At 48.4% G+C, this 19,704-nt stretch overlaps 8 protein-coding genes across 8 annotated transcripts; 4 read left to right on the forward strand and 4 right to left on the reverse strand.

Moving 5' to 3' along the window:
• Positions 1-643: 643 nt before the first annotated feature.
• BX661DRAFT_170998 (S-adenosyl-L-methionine-dependent methyltransferase) lies at positions 644-1,618 on the reverse strand (the record flags this gene model as incomplete). The annotated part of the gene is made up of 1 exon (XM_051533666.1): positions 644-1,618. The coding sequence occupies one exon, from the start codon at positions 1,616-1,618 to the stop codon at positions 644-646; it is 975 nt and encodes a 324-aa protein (XP_051391626.1).
• Positions 1,619-2,117: 499 nt separating this feature from the next.
• On the forward strand, positions 2,118-2,975 carry BX661DRAFT_198360 (uncharacterized protein; the record flags this gene model as incomplete). Its single annotated transcript, XM_051538222.1, has 1 exon — positions 2,118-2,975. The coding sequence occupies one exon, from the start codon at positions 2,118-2,120 to the stop codon at positions 2,973-2,975; it is 858 nt and encodes a 285-aa protein (XP_051391627.1).
• BX661DRAFT_182411 (uncharacterized protein) lies at positions 2,870-4,925 on the reverse strand. Its single transcript, XM_051535969.1, is given in 5 exon segments — positions 2,870-3,446; positions 3,516-4,286; positions 4,399-4,511; positions 4,527-4,658; positions 4,680-4,925. The coding sequence occupies 5 exon segments, from the start codon at positions 4,888-4,890 to the stop codon at positions 3,006-3,008; spliced, it is 1,668 nt and encodes a 555-aa protein (XP_051391628.1). The 5' UTR covers positions 4,891-4,925; the 3' UTR covers positions 2,870-3,005.
• Positions 4,926-5,862: 937 nt separating this feature from the next.
• On the reverse strand, positions 5,863-6,432 carry BX661DRAFT_171001 (uncharacterized protein; the record flags this gene model as incomplete). Its single annotated transcript, XM_051533667.1, has 2 exons — positions 5,863-6,315; positions 6,430-6,432. 2 exons carry the CDS (start codon positions 6,430-6,432, stop codon positions 5,863-5,865), a joined length of 456 nt encoding a protein of 151 aa, XP_051391629.1.
• Positions 6,433-7,454: 1,022 nt separating this feature from the next.
• Positions 7,455-9,677, forward strand: BX661DRAFT_16980 (uncharacterized protein). Its single transcript, XM_051533559.1, has one exon. It carries the CDS (start codon positions 7,694-7,696, stop codon positions 9,434-9,436), a length of 1,743 nt encoding a protein of 580 aa, XP_051391630.1. The 5' UTR covers positions 7,455-7,693; the 3' UTR covers positions 9,437-9,677.
• Positions 9,678-10,159: 482 nt separating this feature from the next.
• BX661DRAFT_143149 (uncharacterized protein) lies at positions 10,160-11,194 on the forward strand (the record flags this gene model as incomplete). Its single annotated transcript, XM_051532990.1, has 1 exon — positions 10,160-11,194. The coding sequence occupies one exon, from the start codon at positions 10,160-10,162 to the stop codon at positions 11,192-11,194; it is 1,035 nt and encodes a 344-aa protein (XP_051391631.1).
• A 215-nt stretch (positions 11,195-11,409) lies between these two features.
• Positions 11,410-12,388, forward strand: BX661DRAFT_153748 (cyclin-domain-containing protein; the record flags this gene model as incomplete). The annotated part of the gene is made up of 2 exons (XM_051533253.1): positions 11,410-11,789; positions 11,964-12,388. Coding segments are annotated over exons 1-2 (510 nt in total), but the record flags the coding sequence as incomplete, so codon positions are not given.
• Positions 12,389-14,164: 1,776 nt separating this feature from the next.
• On the reverse strand, positions 14,165-16,014 carry BX661DRAFT_205379 (major facilitator superfamily domain-containing protein; the record flags this gene model as incomplete). Its single annotated transcript, XM_051538592.1, has 2 exons — positions 15,163-16,014; positions 14,165-14,941 (listed from the first exon to the last, which is right to left on the reverse strand). The coding sequence occupies exons 1-2, from the start codon at positions 15,955-15,957 to the stop codon at positions 14,165-14,167; spliced, it is 1,572 nt and encodes a 523-aa protein (XP_051391633.1). The 5' UTR covers positions 15,958-16,014.
• Between the last annotated feature and the right edge of the window lie 3,690 nt (positions 16,015-19,704).

Below are 19,704 nucleotides of genomic sequence, written 5' to 3' on the forward strand. Positions count from 1 at the left end.
AATTTGTCCAGTTTTATAATACTTCTTTACATGTTAATGCGAAATTAACCAATGCCGACACATTTGTTAAGATCGTCGGCAAACCACATAAACTGCTTTCGACCTGTATTTTCATCTGTAAAAACAGCAATTGCATAAAATTGGGATGTATATATGGACATTTTAAATTGACAAAAATTTGTCATTTAGTGATGCACTCTGTTTTTGCTGCTGCTGCGCACAGCACAATTGATCTTGGATATTAATCACTCGAGCCTGCACTGGTAATTTTTTTGCAGCTGTTTCAGGACAAATAAAAAACGTTGCTGTTTTCTTCAGTTGCATTTTATGGAGCTGCTTCGAGGCTTGATGCGCATTTTGTTTGCAGAGCGTGGCCGCACCATCCAGCCAGCCATCTCTGCACTGGCCGAAATGCCCAAAATTACACACGTTACGTACAAATACAATAGCGGGAATACTTGATTTTCTGAGTACGTACGCTGCAACGCATTATCACTCAAGCTGACGTTTAAACCGGAAGACGCATTTCCAGTTCGCCAAAATCCGAGAGCGCATTAGGGCATTTAAATACGAATACGAATAATAATTTTGCAAATAATATACGTTGTATTGGATCATATTCAAAGTGAGTTGGAAATTAAAGTTAGACTTTGACGTAACCTAGCACAACACGGTCTATTCCGGCCATATCCTTCCACACCTCGGTCGAGTTGAAGCCGTGGTCGTGCATTGCCTGGCAGACTGGCTCAACCTGTTTCTCGCCGCCAATCTCCACCACCAGGCGCGGTAGAGCAGTTCCGGTTAGAGATGTATTCTGGGAGTCAACAACGTCCAGTTCCTGTGCCAGCTTTGCCAATTGTACAATGAAAGACACGCCCGAGGGGTCCAGCTCTCTAAACTGAACCTTGCAAGGATCGGCGTCGGCGGGCAAAGGAACTAGCGCGCGAATGTCCTCCCACTCCTTGACATCCGGATCCAATTCGCTATACTCCGACGGTGTTACATATGGAGGGTTGGATACAATTATATCCCACGATGACGAAATATCCCGCAGCCGGAGCGCCGCACCAGGTGCTTGTAAGTCCAAATTGAAAAAGCCCACTTTGTTCTTGATCAGCATGCTGTTGAGCGCCAGATTATCTTCGGCCAGCGCTATGGCTTCGTTAGATATATCGACACCAGTGATTGCGGCCAAGCCCGGTGCTAAACCACAGGCTAGGCCGAGCGCAATGCAGCCAGAGCCCGTGCACGCATCCAGGATGTTCAGCGGCCGTTGGCCCACCTCTTTGGCTGAAGAAGTCCCAGTGTGGATATTGAGCATGCCCGCCAGTCGCAGCATCCATTCTTCGGTCTCCCACCGCGGAATCAAAACAGGCGGGCGAACACTGATATTTGCCTGGCCAAACGGCTGGTTTCCAAGAATGTACTGCAGTGGCTTGTGGCTCTCCGTGCGGTCAAACACTGCTTGTCGCAACCACGCCCACTGCACAGAGCTGAATCGAATACTCTCTCGCTCAATCTCAGCGGCCGATCGTGCCGGCTGGTTGCGCCACAGCCGCGCTGCCCGGTGTGCAGCTCTTTCAGACTGGGCTATCTGCTGTTGGCGGGCCTCGTCCATGGCAGCGTGAACGTGGTCGACCATCCATCGGAGCTCGTTTTTCGCCTGTTGCTCGCCAAGCTTTTGCGAAAGCTTGTTCAATAGGGAGCAAGTGTGTTGTTTGAGGGTGTGCGAGGCATTGTGCAAGTAAATAAATTGGAAAGTATAGAAAACTAGGGAAGGAGGGAATGACGGTGAAGATAATGGATGAGCAAATATAAAAAGTTTATGTCAGTGTGGTCTGATCCTCTGGCACCTGGTGCCAGCTTCTGCAGTCATTGTGCGTTTTGGTTATGGCAATAATAATAAAAATCAGCCCACTTTTGTCACAATGAAGACAGTGTTCGATATTGATGACGACACGCGGCTCGCTTGATTTTTTTCTCGTGGTTCGAGAACAGAGTAAATAATTGTGCCCACGTTAATATTTTTCTAAATGCAAATTGAAGATTTTCATCTTCACGTTTGCTCTTTCGTTCACTTTTATTTTGGGTATATAATTTTTTATTATTTACAAAAAATGGCTCGCGTACCGCGACAAGCACACCGGCGCTTAAAAGTGTTTGTATTTCTAACAGCAGTCTCGGCAATAGTCATCATCGGCGTGCTCATGTTTGCAAGCTACACTGACGAGCTATCAAAAAACCGAAACTACTTGACACTCGGGTTCAACCACATATTCGTGCTCAGCAAGAGAGGCAACGAGCAGCGGCGACGCGTCATGGCCAAGCAGCTGCAATTCCAGGGCATTCCCTTTGGGTTCTTTCCGGCTCTCACCGAATATGACATTGAGCACTTAGAAGACTATGTGCCCTGGATTGGCGAGGAGCACTGGGCGAAGGTGCCGCACAACCACACGCAGTCGACAGAATTGCTTGCTGACTTTCGCACACATATGAATGTCATCAACGACATTGTGCGGTTGGAGTTTGGATCAGCGCTCGTATTGAGTGATCGGATTGACATGGAGGTGATATTAAGCAGTATATGCGGGAATTGTGGCAGAACTGCCGTTTCGTGGGAGATACTGTACTTGGGCCATTGCAGTGAACCCAAAACACACAGGCCGACTCTGCTTCATGAAAAACTGTTTGTAGCCTATCAGCCTCAGTGCGCATTTGCTTACGCAGTGTCGAGACAGGGCGCAATCCGACTGAAACGCATTCTAGACAATATGTGGCCTTATCCTCAATTCGCGTTTGACCAGCAACTGGCAGAACTGGTTCGGCCACTGTACCTTGAAGCATATGTGATTGAGCCGCCCTTGATCACAGAATCGGGGTCGGCCGCCGAGGCACACACACCTGGCGCACAAATCCGGCCGCTAGGAAGATCAACGCTCGGAAAAATGGGAATTTCTGGCGTAAACACAAAATAAATACACATGCAGTTTAATTGTTGGTATTTATTAGCTTCTGTAATCGTCTTCATCAAAAACAAACGTGGGCACAAAGTAGGCCATATTCATGCGCTCGTTTATTTTCCTGCGCTCTTTGGTGGTTTCGTCGCGGGTGCTCTTTGCGTCCTTGGCAGAAAACGGATAGTCAATATTATCCAGTATAATGTCAGCGACTACAAGCGGCAATAAGCAGATTGGTTTCGTGGAAAGTACTTGTTCAGCCCACCAGCTTTTCTGTTGCGGCGGGACAATTTCAGTCGATAGTATTCTGGTCGAGGGATCGATTAAGTAAAACTGCAGCATCTTGTGGTGACCTGGTTTGGACGGATTATCTAATTTGAATCCGGACAGTTTGTGCTGGTAAGAGTTGGGGAACGCAAAGCAGAGTCCATCTTTAATGTTTATTTGGCCAAGCTCTTGCGTCAGAGTCTCAGTGTCGCTGCTTGGGTCCTTGAAAATCCCGTAGGCAAGATTAAATGCATGCTTGTCCATTTCAAAGCCATCGATTGTATTCTGGACTCTCTCTCTGAATGAAATCGTGCCCTTAGTAGTGTTGTGCACGTCATAATAAAAAACGCCCGTCGCAATTATGCGCTCATTGGACATTGCCTCTACATGCCAGTTGTCTCCATTGTATTCGGGTAATTCGGGAGTCAGCATAATGTTGCTCATTTTGACTACCACTTGGAGCTGCCGGTTGCGCAGGCTCTGCGGCGGAATTGGGCGGTGGAATACCACAGGAGTACATGGTGTGGCATCCTTGAAATTAACGGCGGCCTTCCATTTTTCGTACTTTTCTTTATAGTCTTTAGCCCCGTGGTCGCAAGGAAATTTAGTCGAGGTACTGTACCACATGCCCCTGTTGTTTTCAATGTGATATGGCTGCGGGTAGACTGCGTCGGTGATGACCTGCTCGAATATCGGCACAAATCTAGAAAAAGCTTTAGCAATTATTGGGTACATTTCGGCATGTTTGACCGGGTGTAAGTTGTTGATATAGGACTTTATACTGGTCGTGCCATCGGTATCAACATAGAACTCTGAGGGCAGCCAGCTAAACTTTTTTGAGGCAGACCATATTTCTGGAGATGGAACGGTGTATGCAGGCGCTGTGCTGCTGACTCTGGGCATTGAATCGATGGTTTGTTTCCAGCCAGCGAGCGTAAGCGGAAAGTGGCCCAATGCGCAGTATTTCAGCGAGTCAACCGGCGACTTGATGGGCTCAGGGAGTATGCTCGAGCGCTCGTAGTCCAGCACATACAGCGACGGGTCAACAAGCGACAACACTTGCTTTTCTGAATCATATGCAATGTTTTATTTTGTGGCTGCTAAGGATGCTCTCCAACCGCACCGCACACTGCCGCAGTGCATCGGCCACATTGTCTTTATTCGCATTATTGACATCTCGTGTGTCTGAGTACCACACCATGTCGACTGCGCTAATGTGTGTGTGGCTTCCAGGAACATGCATTATTTTGTGGCATTTGAGCTCGTCGAATACATGCTTAATTTCGGCTTTGCTCAGCCCACATGTGCCTGCCTCGCCTTTCCACTGTTCGAGCGCCTTTGGACAATTCATCTGCTCCATCCAGTTGAGTTTCGAGCGCAGTGTACTGCACATATGGCGCATGCGCTTTTCGCACTTTGTTAGTAATGTTGGAACTTGGGTGCTGTGCGCGATACCATGCTTGCCGAGGCTCTTTAGGCGGTTGTTAAAGCTCTTTGAAGCCTGGCCCGATTTGTAAAAATAAAAGTTCTCTTCTATATTGCTACCAGACATTAAAAATGTTAAATAATGAAAAATGTTTTGGACAACATATAGTAATGAAAGCGTCGCAAAAAAAATTGGGAAAACAAGTTGGTAGGTATTTTTTCGTTCCTTTCTTCGTGCCATCAACTGATGGCGTGTCAAAAACACGTGAGCTTTGTAGCAATTAGATATAAATGCAATGGGCAAAGGAATGCCTTGCTGCCTTTGTATATATATATACCTTTCATTTTAAACAACTGAGAGAAAATACACACGTTGTTTTATGTTTCGTTCGCCATCTTGGCTCCTCATTTTTAGGATATTGAATCTGGTAACTGCTTGCGTTTAATCAAGTATTTTCTGATTAGTGTTTGACGCAGCCCATTTAATCGGGTTCAACCACTTCTGGTCCACGTTTCCTGCAGCATTGCGATTGGGCGCGTCGTGGAAAGGGAAATAAGCTTCGCATTTAGGATGAAATCGTCCATTTTATTCGTCCTCACAAAAAAAATATCGTCTTAATAAAATCTTTTGTTTTCTTTTTAGCACGATAATTTATTTTTCATTTCCTCTCCTCTTTCATTTTTTATTCTCACATTTGGTACCATTTTTCACACGCAATGACACTACATTCTGATGCGCCGGCAGCAGAAACAGAAGCACCAGCATCAGCATCAGCCGAAACAACAACAGAGACGCCCTGGCGCCGGTGGCCAGGTCCAGGGTAACTAGGCTCGCGCATCAGCAGCAGCAGCAGCAACAACAAAATCAGCTGCAGGCAATGACCACACCGCCGAACCGCAGACCCACTCTGTCGATGAGTAGCTCACTCAAACGTGTACACTTTTCTCCACACAACGAAGAGTTCCACACAGACATGACGCCACAGTCGTCACCGACCAAAGCTCAGCAGCGACCATTGTCGCGGAGCATTCTTAAACGCACAGCGGCACCAGCATCAGAGGACAACCAGCAGCAGATGCGAAGCTATGCGGACAGCGACGGGCTATCATCGCTTGCCTTGGACAGCGATGTGTTGGGACAGGACCTGGCGGCGCAGATGCTGTTTGGGGCGCATCGGCGTTCCCCCAAGTAGCGGCCAGTAGCGAGGAGAGACTAATGATGGAGTTTGACGTGAGGTTTGCGACGGTTGTGAACAGACTCAAGAGCATAGAGCTCGATACCGAGCAGGCGATGGCACTGGTGGCCAGAATTTATAACGAGCTTTGTGGCACGGTTGCCCGGTTCTCGGGCAAGTTCGCCGAGCCACAGACCAGTGAGCCAGCTGTGGCGCTGCTCGAGTGCTTGCTGCGCGATATCACCAACCCGGCGATGTTGCGGCCCGTAGTGCTGGCGGCCATCAAGTGCACGGGGTGCATGCTGCACATAGACAAGGTCTGCACTACGGCGAGCCCCAAGCTGATTGGCGACCTGATTTTGGCCGTTCAGAGGCGCGTCAGGGCGCAATTTGACGCGGACAAGGCTGTGTGTCAGGCAGCCATCTGGTGCATCAGCATGCTGCGGGCGCCAGCCAGCTGCCTGCGGCCCATTGTGTCTGACTTGGTTGCGCTGTGTGCCAACACGCTGTCAAAGTTTGAGACCTCAACATCGGCGCAGTTTGAGTGCTTGTCGGCCATTGAGACGCTGTTGCGGCGGTCGCCGTCGGCCACGCGCGAGGTGTACCATGTGTGGCTGTTCCCGGTGTTCCTGACGATTATGAGCCCGATCCCAGGCATCCGGGCCAAGGCAGACAACATCGTGCGGCACAACATCCCATGGGTGCGGCCGACGTGCAGCGGGCCGAGGTGGACGAGCACGTGTTGGAGTTTGTCAGCCAGCACCTCGGGCGGATCCTGGCGTCGGCCGATCGGTTGCTTGGCCAGGGCGAGCACCTGCTGGTGGCGCGCGTCTGGGGCATGCTGATCGCCATATGCGCCAAGCACATTCTGCAGAATATCAGTGGGCTGTTGCAGATCATCAGCAGTGCTTCAACGCCAAGGACCCTAATGTGCTGGTTGCCTCGTTGATGCAGTGGCGTTGCCTGGTCTACGCGTTCTATGTGCAGAGGCAATTGCACCATCGCAAGATGTCAAGCTGGTGCTTCGGCCGATAGTCACTATACTCGGACAGCCCGATATCACCGAGAGTGTGCGGCTGGCGTGCGTGCGCTGCTGGGCCACCCTGGTGTATGCGCTGGGTGAGCACAACGGCAGCCTGATCAGCACTGTGCTCGAGGTCCCCATGCTGGTTAGCAACGACACGAACCGGCGGGTACGCGAGATCGTCGGTCGCGTGCTGGCCAGTCTGCTCAACCGCTTCATATTGCCTGAGGGCAAGGTTCCGGCATTTGTGCTGCCGCAGATGATAATCGGCACGACGAACTTGGCGGCAGACGGTGATAAGAGCCTGTCCAACACGCACGGCCCGTTCTCGTCAGAGTCCGTGTACAACGGCGACCACACGGGCATCTGATGCGGTACATGGTTGGGCTGGACACTGCCAGCCCAACGGTGCCTGTTCTGGTCGACGCTGCAATCAAGTTTGTCGCCAGCTACTTTGCCATTGAGCGTGGGGACTGCGATTTAGATAATGCGTCGGAGTTTGCGGCATTCGGCGCATTGTGTGCTGCAGTGGCCGCTGCGTTGGCGCAGGCCGGGTCACCTGCAGACGGCAGCCTGCGCCCGGAGACGCTGGCTCTGGCGGATCTCTACTTTGAATACTCGTGTTTCGACGATATCACTCAGCAGACCTGCTCGCAGCCGCGCGCCCTGCTTCTGCAAGCTCTCTGTGCGTATCTGAGCCGGGTTTAGACGCGCATGTTGTCACAGGCAATGCGCTGCTGCAGGAGCGCTTTGTGGCGCCATCGTTTGGTAAAGCGATCCTGTCGCCGACCAGTGTGACTGACAATGGGTTGCAGCAGGTGCCACCGGTGAGCTATGGCTTTGCGATGACGCTTGTGGCCCTGGCAGACGACGCCTACCGGCTGGCCAAAGCGTCTGCCAGCGAGAAGAGCGACGAAATGATTAGCGAGATAATCACCAACGAGGTAGAGGCCAGCATGGCAAAGTCACTAGATCAGCTGCTCCCTGTCAATCCGCCCGGCGGCTCTTCTTCACGCAGCCATTACAATTCGGTTATTGCGATTGTCGTATATTTGTCTCGGCTGCAGCGCGGCATTCATTGGGAAGATTCAGTCGGCAGCAGTTCTATCCGGGCGCTCCTGGTGATGACCATGCGGCGGATTGCTGTGCGCACGGCAGACGTCAGGCTGGAGGATTCAAATACAGCGCGCCTGCTGGTCTGGGAGCTCCTGGGTATTTGCTGCAGCATTCCGCCAGAGGCTCGGGTGATAGTTGCCAGCATAATGTGCAGTTGTTGTGCTGCTGCTACTGCTGTTGCTGAGGGACAGGGACTCTGGGCGTATACGTACACCATTGTGGCTGCACTTATCCAAGATAGGCGGCTGAGACCGGTCAATGGCGGCAACCTGGGGCCACTTACCACGCTTCTCAGTGATCTGCCAGCGACTCTGAGCAATGAGGTGGAGGTGGACCACTGCGTTGAGCTTATCCTGCTGCTGATCAACGGGGCCATCCCATGGCAATTCAACAGTCTCCACAGCTCCGTGTTGGACAGCAGCAGCATAACCAATGCGTCAGCCGGGAATGATAAGGGACGTAGGGCAATCAAGTGCGTGGCCAAATGTCTTGTTGTGCTGAACATTGTGCTTGGTGGGTTGAGCGCGCTTGATCAGGAGCAGGCTGATGGGATGCGTGTTTTGGTGCGGGCTCTGGTTTGGGTCGTGCATGTTGTTGCTTCCAATGATATTGCTCTGCTGTGTAGGCCATTTGCAGACGACCTGCGGCTCCCTTGGGATGCCAATGGTGGTGATTCTCATGCGAGGAAGGGCGCGTGCGTTTGGGCGTCAGGCAATTTGGTGCGCATTCGCAGCGCTGCATTGCAGGTGCTGGGCAGTGCGGATTCGAAGGGCCCAATGGACTCGAAGAAGCTTCCAATGGTGGTGGCGGCAGCGGCGAAGCGCTCGCTTGACACTATGCTTTGCGGCGATGATGCGGAGAGCGAGCCCGGCAGTGAGGCTATCGATGTGAGTTTGGCGGCCGGTGAATGCTGCGCTTTGCCAAGCAAGCCGGCAGAAAAGACCAATCCCAAGCCAACGCCGGCTGCAAAGGTTTTCACGCGTAGCCAGGCCGTGGCTACAGCTTCTGTTGCGTCCATTGCAGACAAGCATGAAAAGACCGCCGGCCCCATTCCAGCAGCAGAAACACCAATGACGGATGTGGACTCGGAAGAAGAGGCTGCTGCTGCAGCGGTGTTGCCGATTTCAGAACCGGGGTCAGACGCAGCAGAGGCACTACAGGATGGTGCAGAGCAGGAGGATGCGCACCCGGCGGCTGCGGTGGCGCCCAGGCGCAAGAAGAAGAGGCGCAATAAGCGCAAGTGGACGGCGGTCACATGCAGCAGCGGCGCCTCGGTCAATGGCAGCAGCAGCAACAGCAGCCGCATGTCGCCTGAGCCAGCACACAATTCGGCGGCTGCAGGGCCCTTGAAGCAGGACCCGCTGGCGAAACTTCCTGAGCTCCTGAGACCGTTTGAAGAGAAGCGGTCTGCTACGGAGGAAGAGCCGATGATAAGCTGGCAATTCCACCATCACCTTCTTCTTGCTCACTGATGACGTTGGACTCGCTGCTGGACAAAATCGAGGGCTTTGTTGCGAATGATTTGCGGGCCCATAGCGTGAGCGACTTGGTTGCGGCACAGGCACGTGTTGCTGGCATCCAGCAGAGGCTATGCAAAGCCATGCTGCTCAAGCTCGAATAGTGTGCCCTTTTTTCTTTGTCCGAGATTTGAATTTTTTTGATCGAACTTTGCAGGGACCAAATCTTTTTTTACATTCTTTGCCTTCTTTGCTTCCTGGCTTATTTTTTGCTTTGCGTTTGTCCAATTTAAATTCCATCCATTCCTATTCATTTATTTTCTACTTTTACTTTTGCATTTCTACGCACAACCACAACCACCCTCCTTCTCCTCCCCTACCACTGCCGCTGCCTACCTGACTTTCTATACTCACCCACCCACCAACACCTGTACCTGTACTTGAGTGAATTTGCAGAGACGAAAAAAAGAGACGGACATTTTGTAACAATATTAATATGTATAGCGACGACGAAATTGATCCTCATCGCGAAACAGCGCATTTTGCAAACCCATTTTCCGACGATGACGACGACGACAACAACACGGGCTTTTTTCGAGAGAGACCCGGAGGAGTGCGAGCAATGACAGCCAAGTCGGCGAGTCCGAGGCTGAATCGACCAGGGCAGGCGAATTCGAGGATAGCGAGGGCGACAAGGTGATACAACCAGCTCAATCACAGGCGCAGGGCCCAGCGCCAATGCTTACGTTCACAGTCGGGCACCTCGTCGACCGGTCGAAGCGCACGCCAGTGTACACGTTCGACGTCATAACGAACATGGCGCGGTTCAAGGCGCGCAAGTACACGGGGGTCGAGCGCAGCCAGACCGAGTTTGAGCGGCTCGAGACGCACCTGCAGGCAACGTACCCGGAGTGCCTCGTGCCGACGCTGGGACCCGGAACCACGTCGTCCAAGTATGTGCCCGAGTACCAGAACGACCGGCTGGTGGTGCATCTTGTGCAGCAATGGCTCAGCCGCGTGGCGTGGCATCCGATCTTGCGCCAGGACTACGAGCTGCGGCAGTTTGTCGAGGCGCCGTTTGCGTTCAACCCGGCGCTGAGCAGCGCGCCGGCACTGACCATGGCGCCGAGCGCGCCCTCTTCCTCGGGAAGCGGCTTTTTCTCGTGGGGCAAGAGCCGGCAGGCGCAGCGGATCACCAGCGGCGCGACGCCCTTTGAGCAGCACCTGGAGACGACGGCAGCCAACCTGGGCGTTTTCCAGCGGAATGCCGCCGAGGTGAGGCGGTGGCATGGGCGGATGGCGCGGACGCGGGCGCGGCTGGGCATTGATCTGCGCGATGTCGGTACCAAGCTCGTCTCGGCTGGCGTCATCGAGCACAACGCGCACCTGGCGCGCGCGCTCAAGCGGCTGGGCAAGCTCTTTTTGCTGGCAGGCCCGCATGCGCAGGCGCAGGCCAATGCCGAGGGCTCGCGCGGCTGGGCCGTCCTGGGACTGGCTGCCGCCAGCTGCGGCGATGTGCAGCGCACGCTGCAGTGCCGCCAGCTGATATTCACCGAGCACCAGGTTGCGCAGCGGCAGCTGGACCGCAAGAAGCAGGCGGCGGCGGTCCTGCGGTCGTCGACTAACATCAGCGCTGAGCATGCGCAGGATGCCGTGTCGGAGCTTGCGCAGGCCAAGGCCGACGCCGATAACAGGCAGCTGCGTGCTGAGCGCGTCGACCGCGTGCTGGAAGCGACCTGGCTGCGTTCGGGCGGTATCGCGAGGGCGACCTGAGGCACATGCTTGCCGCCTTGGCCGCGACCACCTGAGTGCTGAGCGCCAGGTGCTGGCTGAGCAGCGGCGGCCTTGGAATTCGTGCGGCAGGGCAGGGCTGCTGCTCGCCATAATGCCGCGCCATTGCCGCCGGGCTCGGCGTCGTCGTCGCCAAAGTAGCCCTTCTTTCTTCTTTCTTTTGCTTTTGAAAATAATTTATACTTCAAGCCCGCCCTCTCTCTTTTCTCCTGCCCCTTCACCCTGATTTCTGACTCCTTGTAACTTTGCTGCATTGCGCCCTCTCCCTCTTCAACTTTTCTTCCGAATTCAACCTTCTATTCACCCCCATTAATTCAGAAGACAAAAATACACCTCAATTCTGAGCCCTGAATTCAATTTTTCTTCTTTTTCTTCTTCGCCTTTCCTTCCCTGCGCCATTTACATTTCCCTTCCCCTGTAGATTCATATTAAAAGACCGACTTTTTTCTTTTTTTCCTATTACAACGATACCAAAAGCGCCAGCCCCCGACCATGGAGAACCCGACAGGCACAGCCGTGTTTGTCATGCCCGATTCATACTTTGAAGCCGACATTGTGCGGCTAACGCGCCTAGTAGGTAAACTTTACTTTTAGCAATCGCTCTTTGACAACCTGGATTCAAATTTAAAGCTCACCAAAGCACTCCCCTCCGTCTTTTTTCCGGTAGCTCTTGTTGCTTGCACACAACACGAACACGAAATTGAAACATTCACTCACACACCCTTTTTTCCGTTTCAATTTCCCTATATAGCCAACATGTTCTCTCGCGTGGTGAAGCACAATGACCGACTAATGGCTGTGACGCAAACACCGACCCGGTTTCACTCCCGCGCGCCGCCCAAAATCAACATTGACGATTATCTTCAGCGAATATCTAAATACGCGATGCTCGAGCCAGCCTGTCTTCTCCTTATACTTATATACGTTGACCGGATCTGCGAGCGCAATCCAACATTCACGATATCATCTCTCACCGTACATCGGTTTATCATAACAGCGGCGACAGTTGCTTGTAAGTCATTGTGTGATGCGTATTGTACTAATTCGCATTATGCCAAGGTTGGTGGTGTGTCTATGCATGAGTTGAATTCTTTGGAGGTCGAACTGTTGCATATGACTGGGTGGCATTTGGTCGCTACGCAGGAGCAGCTGTTGCAGTATTATTTTAATCTCGTCAGGCATGATCCAACCTTGGTTTTGCAGTCTGATGTTGTGGCGGAGACAATTGCAGAGTGAACTGCAATAACAACTAAAAAAAACCAACTCGACGTAAACCCACATGGCATTAATAACCCATCTAGACGTTACTGCTTTTATGCCTTTTCCATTTATTCCCTTTTTGTATTTTTATTATATTATATTATTACTACTGTTATTATTGTTGTTGTTGTTAACCATAAGCAAAGCACAAAATGCATAGAAGTATCTCATCAATTATTCTCCATGTGTCTAACAATAGCGTGATCAGCAGTGTCCCAGCGCAATGCACAGCTGCGCAGCGTAATAAGTCAGCATAACGACAAACTCGCCCCATGCATATACTTGCAAAAACTTGTTCCACGCCAAGACCGAATCCGAAACGCAAAACAAAACTGTACCCACGACCAAAATAATCCTCCCAGTCATCAAAGCGCAAAACGCCATAAAGCAAATAACTCCCACATAAACCACCACTCCAACCTGCACCACCCAACCCTCTTTACCCACCCCCGAAGACAATAATCCCAGCATCACAGCGGCAAACAGCGCGTAAGGAGCAGCCATCCACCAAATCACCCTACGGGTTTGCCGAAAGCTTGAATGTAGAGGATATGCGCTATGAGAAAGGATACAAGGCCGGGGATAAAGGTTTGGTCAAGGGGGAGCATGAGGAATATGTCGCCGAGGGTGGAGAAGAGAAGACCGTGAAAGATTTTGCGCGGTATCGGTGGTTTGCTTGTCGGGTATGCGATGAGGAGCGTGACGGTGGGCTTGAGGGTGTACTTTAGGCTGTGCCATTCGTTGACTATTGCTACAAGGTACAGCGCACTGAGCAGAATTGCCAGAATGTGTGATCTGGATATACGAGGGTTTGCTGCCATGATTTGTTTGCTGGTGTTTATAATAAAAATTAAAGATGAGAGAGCGAAAATGAGGAAAATGAGGGTGCGACAGAGTTTAATTTTGGTCTTCCGATATATTATTGTTAATGGCTAAGAAAAATCATGTGAGAATCGCGAATTTTTTGGGTCAGGAGTCGACAAACATATATATATACGGAATATACGACAAATGGTGCTGAGAGCTTGTCATTGCCAAAAGAAACGGTCCATTTGCGACCAAACCCAACACTGATTGAAAAAGCGAATCGATTGAATTTCAGTCAAAAAAGAATGAATACTAGAAAGAAAAAGAGAGGGTCATATATGGGAGATATGAGATATCAGAGATGAATAAGTCGTCTGGAGGAGTAACAAATAATCGACTTTTACTCTCTCAGAACAGATCCTGAAAATCTGATTTGATCTTATTTGAATAAAATTGGCTGGAATGTTTGAATTGAAAACAGTTCAGATCATTAAATTGAGTATTCGCACAGAGCACTAGTCAAACAAATTTCGAAAAAGAGCGCACGCAGAAAAACAGCCAAAGTTATTTATAACCGAATTAAATGAAAACGGCAGACAAAAATAGCAGATATATAGGCCGCAATTGACATTCTACGCTAGCAGGCCAAATACTCAGTTTTATGAAGTAACAGCGCTGGCAAAAAAACCCTCTACTATTGATCAATTAATCGCCATTTTTGGCCAACATATAGCCAAGCTTCTTGTTGAATACTTTCCCAATATAAGCTGGTTACCATATTTTTATTTTTAAACATTAGACACTCATATACTTGTATATATATATGATTTATTATTTTTGAAAATGCAGAGGTTTAAAGTAAAAAGATTAATAGAAATTATAGCCTTATGCATCAATAGTTCTTTTTAAAACAGTTTTAAGCTCTATATGCTTAAATCCAAATGTCAAGACAAAGAAAATACCCGTAAACACTGCCAAAGTAATAAACCCGTCCTTCAGCGCTTTGGCATAGGACAGAACAATTGCCTCCTGTAGCAAAGACGGAACACCCTCCGAGTATAAAAGGGACTGGTCCTTCATAATTTTTCCAACCAACTCAGCATACTGCGGGAACTTGGTCATAAACTTAACGACATCCTTGTGCAAAACGTTTTGAATGACATTGCTCAGAACCGAAACTGCCAGGACCATACCCAGAGACCGGAAAAACATAAATGTTGTTGTTGTTGATGCCATATCCTTGCCATCAACAGATGCTTGGCCAAGGAGACTAATAGTTTGGATGCAAGTGCCGATACCCAACCCAGAGATAAGCAGAAAGCCAATGATTTTTCCCAGTTTACCGTCGCTGCCTAGGATTATGAGCAGACTGTTGCCAATGACCAGGGTGCCAGCTCCGATGATGATTATTTCGCGGCACCGGCCAGTCCTGTTTACCATGATCCCGCTGAAAACGGATGTTATTACCATGCCGACACAGCACGGAATAAGGTAGGCGCCGGCCGTGACCTCCGAGGCGTGCTTGACAATGAGTGCCCATTGCGGAATAAACATGATAGTGCCATTAATTGCAAAGCCAAAAAACAGGCTGGCAGCAGAGGCAAAAAAGACGTTGCGGACCTTAAACAGATTAATGGAACAATAGGTGCTTGGGAACCATGGCTTCATATACAGCAAACAGAGCCAGTATAACGATTCCGAATACCAGCATGCACAAAACCTGGGCTGACTTCCACTCGTACTCGCGCCCGCCCCAGGACAGCCCATGAGCAACAAGGTGACGCCAGCAAGGCACAAGAGGGATCCAACAATATCCACCATCTTAGCTTCTCCTTGAGCGAGCCCCGAGGCCGCGGAATACGCAGCAGCATAGTTATCATGACCAGGGCAATGACGCAAAACGGAATATTGATCCAAAATACCACCTGCCATTTTGTGTTCTGCACAATGCTGCCGCCAATAATCGGAGCAATAGCCGATGCCACGCCGTAGGTGCCACTGAACACGCCAACGTACTTGCCACGCTGCCTCTCGTTCATAATGTCGGCAATAACAATAAGTGCAAGACTCATCAGGCCAGCGCCACCGATGCCCTGGATGGCACGACTGATAATAAGCATATCCATGGATTTCGAGACGGCGCAGAGAATAGAGCCAATGAGGAAAATGACAATTGCAACGACAATGGTTTCGACACGGCCCAGGATGTCGCTGATTTTGCCGTAGAGCGGCTGGAATGCCGTTACTGTGATAAGGTAGCTGGTGATAATCCATTCGGACTTGTCCAAGGCATTCATTGTGTTACCAATGGGCACGTATACTGTGGCCACGATTGTTGTGTCCAGTGCTGAAATGAAAATCAGGATGTCCAGGCTAATGATAGCCAGGGCTAGTTTGAGCCCGGAGAGCAGCTGTGTGGGTTCTTGGATAACCTCGTGTTGGAGTACCTTGTCCTTGTCATGGCTTGGGAAGCTGTTGTAGGAGCTGATTACTGGTGTGTCTCTGTAGTCAGTGTTGGTAATGCTTGTTTTGCTGTAGTCCATGTATGGCGAGCCAATTGCCGACAATGTTTCTGCATCGTGGAGCGTAATGTTTTTTGGGGCTTCAAAGTCCAGGGAAAATGTGCTTTCGTACGCATTTGTACTGTAACCCAGTGCTGGGGGAAATTGTGGAGGCATTTTATTGTATTGTATAGAAATGGAAATAATGTATAAATGATATTAATAAGTGTAAAGATGGAATAGAAGCCCTATGCAATACAGATGGGTATATATCAACATTGAAAATTCTGTACAACAGAATGGTGACTAAATAATTTGTTGGCATGCAGTGTTTATAGTCTTAGCATTATTGCAACTCGGTGTTTTTATTTTGCTTTCATATTTTCATTTTTTTGGCAGACCGCCAAAAAAAGCAAACCCAATAAAGAAATGGTTTGATTCCTGGCCTTTCTCATTTGCAAAGGGGTGGAACAAAAAATGTTGAGAAAAATGAAAAAGAAATCAACGACAGCAATATTCAGATATACACGCATCCATGTATATCATTATGGCAAAGGATTCTAGGCTGTGAAAATATAAGCCAAAATTTTTTGTTGTTATTTTAAATTCTGGCAACATAAAAGGATCATAGTCGTTGATTTTTTCTGGCAAACGAGCTCATCTCTCACTTTATTTTGAAAAGGGATTCTCACCCGAGATGGTCTGAAAATGAACGAAGCAAAACGGCACATTGATCGGAGCTGCATTTAAAAAACAACTTTAAAACAACTATTTTAGTGTAACATCCGATGATGATCGTTCCACTTTTGTGCCAGCACATGTGAAAAAGAAACTTTTTTGGAAACAAGTTCATATTGGAGAAGTTAACTTCATTTTTGATTTTATTAATTTACATTGTGCTGTATTTATAACCAACACAAGGTAGAAAAGTATAGCATGTTTTTATGCTTTTCATTATTCAAAAGTATTGTGCAAAGACAAAAACAGTGTGGACAAAGACTAGTTTTCATTTATTGTTTTGATAAAATTCAACAATTTATTGTTTATTTTACGCTAAAATGTAAACAAGTGGCGGAAAACAATATTATCAAAAAAAACATTAGCAATTGACAGTGAAGGAGTCCGAACAAGTATCAAAATATATAGGGAGACTTTCATATTAGCAGCATATTTAACGAGTCAAAGAAAGTAACACGCATCACTTTGCATTCTCCGGCATTCCTGAAGTGGGGAGGACCTTTGTTGTTTCAAACCAAATTTTTTTATAAAATGGAATTGAAACTGCTGTTTTACTCAGCATCCCCATTTATTTTTTCCTTTACTCAAGCTCTTTTGTTTTGGCTTGGGTTATTTGTTTAGTCCCTCAATTCCCCCGTTTGTCATATTTCTACAAACCCGTTGGCATGGCTAGAAAAACCCAGCGAATTTAATTTGCTGGAGTCAAGTGCTCCAAACAAAGATACAAAAAATGGTTTCCACGCCTGTGCGCGTGTATCGGCAAGTAAGCCAGCCAAATATAAAATGACAGTTGAAGCTTCCCATGTTTTGTCTTTCTTAATCGTTTTTCTTCCACTAAAATCTATATACCAACTTTAAGTATTTATTTATTTTTCACATTTTAATAACTTCTTATTTATTTACTCGTTTTAAAAAAAGCAATGTCTTATTCCACACTTCCTACTCGCAGACCTCGCCATCGCGGGCATACGCAGCGCGAGTCACCAAAAAGCTTTGTGCAAACAGCAGCCCTGCCGACAACGTATGGCCATGCCTACCGTGTCTTCCGCGAGACATCATCGAAAGCACACAGTACGAATTCACTCTTGTTGGCAGAGGCACACATTCCCGGCGCAACCACAGTGGCTTTGCCGAAACCCAAATGATGAGTATAGCAATGGTACTAGCTGAGCAATACGTGCGCGAAGCCGAGCCCTTCCCGCTGTTTGACTCAAAATCATCCTTGGAATGCATCGATGATGATGAGGATGTCATTAAATTTGCAAATGCGCAGTGGCGAGCTGATCCGCGTTACGATTCGCTTGTGAGTTTGTGCCCGGTGTCGACGATTTCGCTTGCGCAGTCGCCACGATTGTCGGAGAGATCGTGCGCTTCTCCCCTGCGCCAGTTGCGGATCCCATGGGGCTTGGGTTTTTGACACTGCCGGTGCGTAGTGCGCGCGCTTGCACTACTAGCAGCAGTGGGTCGACGGCGGTTGAATCTGTGATGCTAGGGGAAAACAGTAACTCGGGGGCGGAGGTAAAGACAAAGACAAAGACAAAGGCTTTTGCAGATGGATACTCAGCTACGATCGCTTAAAACGCCCTGCCCGCTGGATTCGCAGTCTGTTTGCATAGTTTTACTCATTCACTTCAGTATGTTTGTTATGGCAAATTAAAACGCCAGCTTTTATGACAGCATTGTTGATGTTTTTGTATGGCTTTTTCTAATCAATGGTACAATTGAATTATAAATGCAATTGTATGAAAATGTGGGGTGAAGAAATACTTCATTTCTCCATTTTTTGCCTGCTTAAAATAAAACATTTCTTTTTTGAAGTGGATAAACAATTTGGTTTTAGCGCCTAAAACATAAAGTTTCTCGTCATTCCATGAGTTAAAAATGAATTTTCCATAGGGTGATTCTGTAGAGCGATTCCGTACAAAATTTCGAGGTTCAAATTTTTTAGGTTGGGGTTTTTACGGTTTATATTTATTGGAAAATACCATAAAATGGCTGGTATTCAGCCCACCCTGTACCCACGCCTATTCTTCAGCACCATTGTGGAATGGAAATAGCAGGGAATCAGGGCGCTAGCTGGCCTTTAGGCTTTTTAGGCACTTAAACCAGTACAGTGCTAGTTCTAATGCCAGTACCGGTGTGTGTTATTGTTTTGGGTGCGTTGGATATAATAATCCCTCGCGAACGCAATGAAGTTGATGAGACTTATTTAGTTAGTTTTAAGTTTACGAAAATGTATTTATATTTTTTGGAAAATAGTCATCATTCAACTTTTTATTTTTATTTTTATTATGCCCATTAGCATAGAGGCGCTCCTCGGGCTCTGCAAAATGTATTGTCCCTATTTTATGACAGTTCTGCGCAAACATGTTATCCCCATCCACCGTACTACAACAGCCACATACGAGCTCGCACAGTGTATCTTTTTACAAGAGCTGGATAACAAGGGGTTTAATATTGTTGACTATTTAAATCAAGGTTTTTAAAGAGTATTTCATCGCCCTTTGTCTCACTGCCGGAAATAAACCATGCAGCAGCAACCTGAGCAACGCAAATGGCAAACTCGTCAACAAGCACAGGCACACGTTTGCTGAGGAAATCAAGTTTGAGTGCCCAAATCTCACTGGTGCGGCCTATATTGCTAATTATGAGGGCCGACAATTCTGATGGCGTATAAATCTCATAAATTTCAGCGCTTTAACAGGCAGTTAAAAATATGGTTGACATAGCACTTGATGTAAAGAAAAGGACTAAACAGCGGTACGAGATTATTAAGAGTGAGGATGGCCATACTGAAAAAAACAAATACAACAGTGCATTAGTAATGATATCAGAATTATAGCAGGGCCAGGAAGCAGATCAACACCAAACAAACTTCAGATACTGTGCTTCGCGACAGAATGGAGCACCTAATTGAGAAAGTTTTGGCACCTACCCTGAGGATCACAGTTTTGGCGATAGGGGGCTCCAGTATGACTCTGTGGCCAATACAGTGAACCACATTGGGGCTTTTGTTGAGATTTGCCGGGTTTTAAATCTCAACAAGGCAATGAAGACAATTTCACTCTTCCTAATGCGGACGTCTATTGTACCGGGTTACTACAATTGACAAGACCATCCTTGCATGGTGTATTCTGTCTGTCACAACGAGCCGACTTGAAGCACTCCACAAGGATAGTCTTTACC

This window comes from Kickxella alabastrina (genome assembly GCF_025024165.1).
Source record: "Kickxella alabastrina strain RSA 675 chromosome Unknown BX661scaffold_11, whole genome shotgun sequence".
Lineage (NCBI taxonomy): Eukaryota > Fungi > Kickxellomycota > Kickxellomycetes > Kickxellales > Kickxellaceae > Kickxella > Kickxella alabastrina.

Bases quoted from the DNA above. Each gene is read 5' to 3' on its own strand.
- BX661DRAFT_182411 (XM_051535969.1), bottom strand. From the start codon at position 4,890: ATGGCACGAAGAAAGGAACGAAAAAATACCTACCAACTTGTTTTCCCA. The intron at 4,287-4,398 runs GTCAATAATGCG...GATTCAGAAAAG, and splicing joins GGTACTCAGACACACGAGAT to CAAGTGTTGTCGCTTGTTGA. The intron at 3,447-3,515 runs GTCCAGAATACA...GGGATTTTCAAG, and splicing joins CGATTTCATTCAGAGAGAGA to GACCCAAGCAGCGACACTGA.
- BX661DRAFT_16980 (XM_051533559.1), top strand. From the start codon at position 7,694: ATGACGCTTGTGGCCCTGGCAGACGACGCCTACCGGCTGGCCAAAGCG.